Source organism: Pectinophora gossypiella, chromosome 3 (assembly GCF_024362695.1).
Source record: "Pectinophora gossypiella chromosome 3, ilPecGoss1.1, whole genome shotgun sequence".
Classification (NCBI taxonomy): domain Eukaryota; kingdom Metazoa; phylum Arthropoda; class Insecta; order Lepidoptera; family Gelechiidae; genus Pectinophora; species Pectinophora gossypiella.
In genome coordinates this window covers 12,182,127-12,191,847 of record NC_065406.1, presented here as the reverse complement: position 1 = coordinate 12,191,847, position 9,721 = coordinate 12,182,127, and the positions used below count along the sequence as shown (strand labels likewise).

The following is a 9,721-nucleotide window of genomic DNA, read 5'->3' as shown; positions in this document are numbered from 1 at the left end:
TGCTCGTGTGGCCGGTAGTGCGGTGCGGAGTAATGCGGTGCGGTGCCGCGCCGTGTGGCCTGGCCCTTAGGGACACGGCCCCTGCCTAGTTCTACGTTATCGGCTGTGTACACACTGCAACACAATCAACTGCCTGGACCTCTCCCCTAACAGCTTCTCCATTCCATATTTCTTCCAATGAGTTAAGGGGATAAAGGGGTATGTGGTTGAATGAAACTACAGATTCTTTGTAATATTATTACAGAAATGCTTTATTATAATTAATGTCTAAATAGATGGATCATCATATAAATGTTATCTAGTACAACCTACGGACGCGACGGCCGGAGCCGCGCGGCGCGCCGCTCCCGCCGCCTCGCCCTCACCATCACATACAGGTTTTACAAATCATTTTGTTAACATTTTTGTACAGCCATATACAATAATTTTATTTTCAATTACATCTAGACGTAAAAAATCTGAGGTGTCGTAGGAAACTACGCTTCCTATAAAAAATAATTACACAGGGGAATGAGGAGCAGCTACGCTTGTGACGTGCAACCGGCAAGGTAGACCTCGGGACTACAACTATCAGTACAGGACTTTACAATCATCACTATAACCTAAGGGCGCGCGCGGCTCGGGCCACGACGCCGCGACGCGCCTCGCTACAACATAAGCATCGCCCACTCGATAAGCGCTCGCTCCGATCCTCTCGGAGACTTCATTAAACTAAATAACTTAAATTAAGTTACATAAAAATATACAAAAATATCATTTTCACAAAATTATAATCGACAAACTATACATTCCGGCACTAAACAATATTCGATAACTATGTACGATTTTAAAGCCGGTTTTAACTTAAACGAGAGCTTGACTTGAAGAATAGTACAAAATAATAACATAATCACGACTATAGTGCCGATTGTCCAGAACTGCCTGCGGCATTTCTCTGCATCGCTTCCGAAGATTCAAGGTCCCCTAGCCCAGCTAATAGTAAATCTACAACGAGCTAAATTACGGAAACGCACGGCCCACCGGCCGGCTTTCCTTCGATTCATAAATTACACGAGAATGAGAGACGTTCAAATATTTATACATAGATTCATACGAACAACGAATAATACTAGAACACTTAAGAGCTAGAAACGCTGTAGACGCTGCGCCGCGGTGACGCGACGGCCGAGCACCGGAGTCGGCGTCGACGCTGTACAACTATTGTTACAGTATACAGTATATCGTATCGTAGGTCTGTACATCAGTCTGCCGCAGTTATGTACAGGCGCCGCCCCGCCGCGCGCCCGCCGCCCGCCCGGACAGCGCACCACTCACACAGATACAGATACCAGGTGCACACTATACTAATCAGATTGCTGCACTTACACTAGGGGAGGCGGGCGGCGGGCGGGCGCGGCGAGATATATAGTTACAAATGTACAATCGCAATATTCACAAAATTTATAATAGGCGGGGATACCCGCGCCGTCGCATCAGCTAGTGCGGCGTGCGGCGTGTGCGGCGTTCGGGCGTTAATACTTTACACAGACTACAAGACGGGGTTGGGCGGCGGCGGCCCGATGGGGCCCAGTTCGGGCGCCTTCATGAAGAACTTCTCCAGCTTGGCGATAATGTGCTTGCCGTACGTGTACTTGCGCAGCGAGCCGATGTGGGGCCGGATCTTGTGCATCAACACCTTGCGCTGTGTCGGCTCCGCCACGTCGATCATCTTCTGGACCACGTAGTTGGCGTACTGGTCCTTCATCATCACGTGCAGGGCGCTGCGGAAAAAAAATACATCCATTGATCTATTACAAGCAGATATACGGACGATAAAATATATTACCAATAATACACAATAGGCATATTTATCTATTTTAGTTATATTATGCAGAATGAAAAGAAATATTTTGGATGTAGCCAATTTTCAAGGAGAGATGTAGACTCGGCGAGTTACAAAAGAGATACTGACTTGTCGTTGAATCCGCAGAGCTCGTCGATGAGCAGCGCGCGTTCGTTGCGCGTGGCGTGGGTGACGCACTTCTCGACCACGTTGCTGGCGAACTTGTGCTGCGACAGCTGCAGCACCTTGCCGCGCACGCCCGCCACCAGCCGCGCGCGGTCCTCCGCCGCGCCGTGCTCCAGCACGTGCTGCACCACGTAGTTGCCGTACTGGTCCTGGACCATCAAACACGTTATAACGTTAACAACCCATCACACTCCTTATAACCACTTATCACTAGGAACTGACTGCTTACAAGTTGTAGATAAAAAAATTAAATAGTTTTAGACAAGACGTTTAACAACATTAGTTATACTAGAACTAATCGATTTCGATCGTATAAAGTCAATGGGGCATAATAGTTTTGAGGGCCGGTCTCTTTCTATATGTTCGTTACTTAAATGTGCTCTTATATACGGTAGGTAGATGATTTTGAATACGTTTATCTTTTCTTCTTATCGTGTGAGTTGAGAGGTGGTTGACCAACCTCATCAACATTGGTGTCAGGATTATTATTGAGCCGCCAAAGGAGCCTGACGTGACACGTTTATAAAAGGTATTAAAAAGCGAACATTTGATTGGCCGGTTCACTTTGTGGGAGACATTGTTGGCCGACGCTGCCCCTGCAGGGTACCTGTATGAGCTGGTCGGTGTGCGCGTGCAGCTCGGCCAGCACGGGCGCGGTCTGCTCGGGCGTGCAGTGCTCCAGGATGCGCTGGATGACGCGGCAGCCGTACGGGTGCGTCGACAGCGCGTACACCTGCCCCGCGAACGCGTTGATTATGAACTGCAGCGCCGACGGCTCCACGCATTCGATGCATTTTTGTACCTGCAAGTCGATTGTTATCATTGATTAGTTTAAAAGTGGAAGTAAACAGGAATTAGACAATTAGAATACAGAGGGATAATAGTTCCAAGATTTTATTATCCCTCTGTATTAATAACTATTCAAATAATTAATCACTATGGCAACGTATTTTAGTTAATTAAAGAATCTGTTTGTACTTTTAAGGGTAGGCTGTCACCAAAACGAGCGGAGATGTGCAGGAATCGACCAAGTACATCGACTATGAAAGCAGCGTCTTCTTCCGCACTGTGATTGGTCTCGTCCCTTGTCCGCTTTGGTGGAAGCCCACCAAAAAGTAGGCCACCTTCATGCGAAGTCACGTGTATAAATAAGAGTATGGTGTGTGTACAGTATACTCACAACATGGTTTCCGTTCTGGTCCTTGACGCACTTGAGCACGTGTCCGTCGAGCTCGCGCACCACCTCCTGCTGCTGCTCGGCGGGGATGGACTCGAGCGCCTTCTGTATGACGCGGCAGCCGTACATCTGCAGCGCCAGCGCCAGCACGTGCCCCCGCACCTGCACCACATGCACCGACCCGTTACAACCTCCGTATATTACACATTACACTACTGTCAACTCATGACACTTTTGGAGTGATTAACATGGATAACAATGTATGACAACAATTGGGCAACGTCATAACTTGTGAACTTGTAACTAAGCTTGCCCCAATAGGGGAAAATTTACATTATATTGTGTATTTTTAATCGCATAATAATCCACGCTTTTATATATTTTATTTTATTGTGCCTTCTACTACGATAAATTATAATATGGTTTACTAAAGGCCTCTAAAAGTAACTACTTTTTAAGAAATCAGTAATAATATCATAACCGCATTTTAATGCCGCAACCAGAAATGCGTAGAACAACAATATCTTTATTTTCAATCATGTACCTGTGTTTCTTAAAAAAAAAAAAAAGATTATTCTCCACGTTACGCACGCTCGCGCACCCGGCGCATGGTCAGCCGTGTGTGTACGACTTATGTAAGTTCATCACTAATTACATACTCATTTACTACACTAACACTTCAAATATGTGTAGAGGCACTCGCAATAATAATACGCTAGTAAAATAATAAATGTAAGATCGAAATAAGTCATAAAATATACACCACAAAAATGATTTGCGTTAAATAAATTGCCTCATATTATTTGCACTAGCTGTATACGTAGGTAACCATGTAATAATAAGACAATAGTATTTTCTGTAAGTGTTCGATTAACTTTGTAGCCTACCATTTAATTAACCCGTTATTAGATATATGCCTTCTAATTTTGAGCCACTTATTTCTTATTTGCGGGTAAAATAGTACAATTTATGAGACAATAAACTTGTTGCATTGGTCAGGAGCTAGGGAACGGAGTAAATGACCAGACATCATCTAAATTAGTAGAAAACAATGTATGTAACATTTTATGAGGAAGCTTGGGACTAGTATATGTTGTAAAGGTGAACGCGGATTTATAAATATAGCCAGCTACCTTTTGTGCCAATGTCGTCTTCTGTTCAGTCGTTCCGAATTCAAAGAATTTCTGTATCACATAGTTTCCGAACACGTCGGTCATGAGACTGTACGCCGCGCCGATAATTTCGTTGAACACCATCTGTTTCTCCTGAACCGTGGCGCGTTCCAGTTTCTGCTGAATGAACCTGCAAATAAATTATAAACACGTTTACAATTTTATCAATACATGTGACCGTCTTCCGATATACATACATACAGTCTTACCAATAAAAAAATAAACAAGCGGTGAGCATGTGTTTAAGTATTGAACAGCCAAGCAAAGTTCAATTGAATTATTTGATAATTGGATTCAATTTTGCTTGTTGTCAAGTATTTATACAAACGGTCAACGCTTGCTTATTTTTTTATTGGTACGGCGGTTAATGGTTTTATTTTCACGCGACTCAAAACTAACAAATCCTTTTTATACAAGGCGTCTTCACATTTATGGCTGTGATGGTGACGAATGGTAGCGTGCAAACATGAGATTTCGGCGCACGCATGTCACTCCACGTGACAAGGCCCGTATTTGCTTTGAATGAGATTCGATTTCATTGGGAATTTGACCAGCTCTAATCCCATCACGCCTCGTCCAAGATACACGATTGAAGATAATTGTACACACTATTATGTTGTAGTGATTTGGCCTTCAATGTCTCTTGTCGCTACTCTACTTAGATTCTTAATGATAAATGTGTAAAAAAATGCAAATATGTTGGTTTTCACTTCAATCAGTATCTAAGAAAAAAGTGCAAATAATCCTGACAAGGAATGTTGTCAGGGTAGGACAGCATCATTCCTACCTAGCGGGTATCAGTGTTATTACGAAAATAAAGGAGTATTGTATGGGTAGGTATGGTAATTATCATGTCACGCTTAAAGCTATTGGCGTGAAAATAATATTAATGTAAACGATCTTGCCTAAGTTTTATGACAAAAACAAAGGTGATAAATAACATAAATGTGAGCTGCTAATTAATGAGGGACTTTCCAGAGTATGTTCCTCAAAATCAATATAGATGGCGCAGTACAATTTTTTCTTTGTTTAACCTAATTTCATGGATAACAGACATATACATATTTCATCCTTGTTTTTGGGTATAAATGATGACCCTTTTTAATACGCCCAGGCACAATTACATGTCATCTTCCACCCATTATTATTCTGAACAAAAGAAAGAGAAGCAATATAGGTAGCAACATAATTGTATACATAATGTGATCCATATATCAAGCAACAATTATTTTTATATGTGCTTCTGCCATGACATTGTATTTCGCAATTATTACGTATCAGAGTAATCACGTTTATACTGAACAAAACGCCATCTATATTGTTTTTGGCGAAACGTAGCCTGGAAAGTCCCTCGTTGAATAGAGCATCGCGGTGGTTGTCTGTTCAGGAACATCCTGTCCGACCTTGGGAACATGCTTTGGTTTGGGTAAATGAAAGGAAATATCTTTCAAAGTCACCTTATTTTTTTAAGTGAGTATTAAAGTCAAGTGCAGTATAATATATCGAAACGTTTTTAAAATATTGTATAACGAGGCATTCAATTATCTGTGTAATGTCTTCGTATGGAGTGTGTGACAGGGTGTGTTACCTGGAGCCGTGCTGGTCTTGCGAGAACTCGACGATATGATTGGCGAGGTCCCGCAGCTGCAGGTTGGGGAAGCGGTTGTTGCGGAAGTCCTCGAGCAAGCGGCTGCGGCCGGCGGGCGGCTTGTCGGCCACTAGCGCGCCCACGCCGCCCACCGCGCCCACGCTCACGCCGCCTACGCCCACGCCCGTCACGCCACCGCCCACGAGCTCTGCAGGACAAGTGCACACCTCAAGTAAACAAAACATCCTCAATATGAAACAGAAAACAGTTTTTTTTACAGTTGCAGATTAAATGCCCACGAGTTTTTAACTAATTCACATTAATGTTTATCCGCAAATATAACTTAATTGGGATAATTTTGAGGTACTAGGTGCAAGATAAATTATGGAATTCTGATAAAAAGACAAATCTTAAACTAGGGAAAAATATTTTCTTTTTGACTTATTTATGAATTTTAATCAAAAAAACGTAATAATAAGTCCGACATTTTATCATGTTTTTCTATGACGTCACTGTGTGCTTTTCTATACAAATTACATAGTATTGACTAGTTGTAAACTAGCTTATTCGGGAATGCTTCAATAGAATTTTAAAAAGTCAGGTAATCATTAGCGTGTATCTATCAATCGCGTTGACGATAACTTTATTAGTAAATCATAAAATTGTAAGTATAAATAAATTCCTAGGAATATCCAAACGCTTGCTTTATAATTTGGATTATGATACGTGGCATGTTTATATCAGAAACAATTTATTGTCCACTTCATTGATATAACTTCGCGGCTGTGGTCGTCATATGCGATGAGCCTCATTCTCTACTGTAATAAACATCTGTTACTGTGTAGCAAAGAACAGAAATGACATACACAATGAGAACAACATTGTTAATACACTCTTCTATTGCGAAAATATATTTACAATATGTACATCGATGAATTTGGTAGATGGCATTGTAGAATATTTACACGTTTATATACAGCGTGTTCCGTACCAACCTGAGATAGTGCCCACTCCACTCAGTTTGCTCAGTAACGAGGATGATGAGCCGAACATGCCATTTGTCGAGGTGAGACCTTGTGCTAAACTGCTGACAGCTCTGCAATGAAAAAACCACTATTCAAGGATATGCACGCCCTCGGTGACGATGCGAATGCAATTTTCGATAAAAACAAAATAATAGTGCATGCTCAAAGATAGCGATATCCGTACACTGTACACGGGTAACGACGTTAACGTCATATACAAATTACGTTATACCAACTTATTTACAGAGCACACAGTTGCGCCGCACCACCATACAGCCGATCGAGCCACTTCGGTAAAGACAATTCAAAGTTCATTTACATTTGTTCGGGGTACCTGTCGCCGAATGCTGTACGCGTGTTCAATTCCAATTGCGAATTCTTTCACGCGAATGAACACGGAATAATCAGTTCACTTCACAGGTATTGGGGGCTAGACGAAACTTGTCCTACACTACCAATACCAATATTTTCCCGTGTCAAGGTGCAATTTGGAACTAACAAGTAAATGCTCATGAAGTAGAATTTCGCTAGTGTTTGCGTACGGAGGCATAGAAAACGTCAGTCAATCAAGATTGACTAAGAAGTTTGTGTCACGCGACTACGACAGACAGGTTAACATCTAAGGAATGCAGGACATTAATGGTGACACAATAAGAAACAACGTTAGTGCAATCACACTTGTCACTAACCCTAGACCTTGAAAATTTATAGCTGGTAACAGCTAAACAGACGAGACATCAAACATTGGGGTATAGAAATTGGAGCTATATGCAAATAGCCGAAGCGAGTCCTTGGAAAGAATGCCCTAGATACGATAAACACGAATATTTCAAAGAGTAGGGTCTCAAATGTCGAGTCGCTGTGCTACGTCTATTGTAAATTAAATGTCCGCATACAAACTGGAAATAGGGTACTAACAACGCGATAACCACCGAACTAAATGGAATATTCACCGACCATCACTAGTCAAGCCATGGCTTACAAGACAGTCTCGTATCTGTTCAGCAATGAGGTAACAAACAGATTGACCGTGTAGAGACGCGTCAGTGAGGGTGGTGCGGCGCTCGTGCGCGGTGTGTGGTGTGGTGTGGTGCGGCACCTGTACTTGGCGGTCTCTGCGCCGGGCGCGGCGGACACGGGCCGCAGCCCGACGGGCCCCAGCGTGAGCGGCGGCGACAGCGGCGAGGGCCCCCACTTGCGCGCGTACTCCTGCAGCGCGGCGGCGGGCCCGGCGCCGAACTCCAGCGAGTCCCGCCGCGCAGCCGCGCCCGCGCCGCCTGCAACACGCATACCTGCCTGCTCCAACCCGCGACCGCAACGACTCTACTCTGTACACCACTCGCCCTATCACACTCGCAACGTGGCTATGTACAAATTCTACGAGTACGTTACGGTTCAATATACATTTTAGGGTCGGGACGTCTTTCGCGCTGGCCTTACCTAGTCGTAGGTTAGCGTATTAAATGGATATACTAAGGATTAAAACCTCCATTAGTGTTAATTAAGCACCGGGCCGTCGCGTGAAAGAAGCCCTTACTATACAAAAACGATTAATTCAAACATGCGTACATGAATATTAATTATTTCAAATTTGTTGATTGTTAAATATGAAAAAAGTGTCTAGTAATAATGTTTTTAAAATATCTAATAATAACTTATTTAAATAGAAAAGTGAATTTGGACTTAAAATATTCATGTATGCACTTGTAGTTTAGTAAAACAATAAAATAATAATTATCAAACTTACAAACACAATAAATGAACATGATAGAAAGGAGTTGTATTTCAATGGATATATACAATAGATTTTACTACGATTATTAAATACGGATCTAATTACGCAAGAAAAAACAGAATTTGATACTTTTGAAAAAGCTGAGATTGAATAGAAAGATGCAAAAACAAAGTACGTGTCTCAAGATTCCCGTGCTGGTCGTCTTGAAGCACATACCTGTATCTATTTACGAACATCAACCCACGCGTTCTTTACTTCTGCTGTAACGTAATTATGTAACACATCTACAAGTAATGACTGTAAAATAATACATGAAGAATTAGTATAACATTTGACTAGCTACTGTATTATTATCAATAAAACATTTTCCATAGTGTAACTGTAGCAAATTATGTCTGTGTTCGTTCGTAATGATTCCAGTTTTATATCACACCACATTATATAGTTATTTAAGATTGTGATGACTTGGTATTCATGTTTTAGCCATTTTATGTACATCGTAAAATATGATTATGGTATGTAAACAGTAAAAGAGTGGAGTATTTCTTGTTAGCTTAACGAAACGTAATTTCACTTTTAAAGCATTCATGAAAATTTATTAACCTTTTCTAGAAAAAATAAACTGTTACGATTAATTTGCTTTAGAGAAATACAAAAATTAAAACAAATACAAAACGTAAAACTGCCACGGACTAATTTGTTCGTACATTGTGAACCTTGCAGCCATTTCGTTTCACTTCAATATTTACTACTACCTTGGAATAGATAACAAGAATATAAACGGGTCTCAATAATTTAATCTGAAATGCGAAATGTACGGCTATTTCAAAGCCGCATTTCCATCTCCGAATTCGACGATCGAATTCATAATAGTCAGCGATTAACGGCTACAGAGATCAGAAAAGGTCACAGATCGGCTGTCCGATCATGCCCTTATGAATGCGGAATTGTGTTTACATCGCAAGGTGGCACCTGCACAAAGGGGTTGAAGTTGTTTGTGTGTATGTGGTGGTGGT

The 9,721-nt window shown here is 41.8% G+C and overlaps 1 protein-coding gene across 1 annotated transcript in view; it reads right to left on the bottom strand.

Annotated features, from left to right (window-relative positions):
* Nucleotides 1-223: 223 nt before the first annotated feature.
* The window catches only part of LOC126382176 (maternal protein pumilio), a 74,048-nt gene continuing 64,550 nt past the window's right edge, over nt 224-9,721 (bottom strand). The window contains exons 11-18 of the mRNA XM_050031963.1: nt 8,070-8,247; nt 6,941-7,041; nt 5,946-6,153; nt 4,319-4,487; nt 3,189-3,347; nt 2,616-2,810; nt 1,952-2,157; nt 224-1,760 (exon numbers count right to left, since the gene is read on the bottom strand). Of these exons, the coding sequence (XP_049887920.1) occupies nt 1,529-1,760; nt 1,952-2,157; nt 2,616-2,810; nt 3,189-3,347; nt 4,319-4,487; nt 5,946-6,153; nt 6,941-7,041; nt 8,070-8,247 (1,448 nt within the window). The 3' untranslated portion in view covers nt 224-1,528. The remainder of the gene's footprint in view (nt 1,761-1,951; nt 2,158-2,615; nt 2,811-3,188; nt 3,348-4,318; nt 4,488-5,945; nt 6,154-6,940; nt 7,042-8,069; nt 8,248-9,721) is intronic.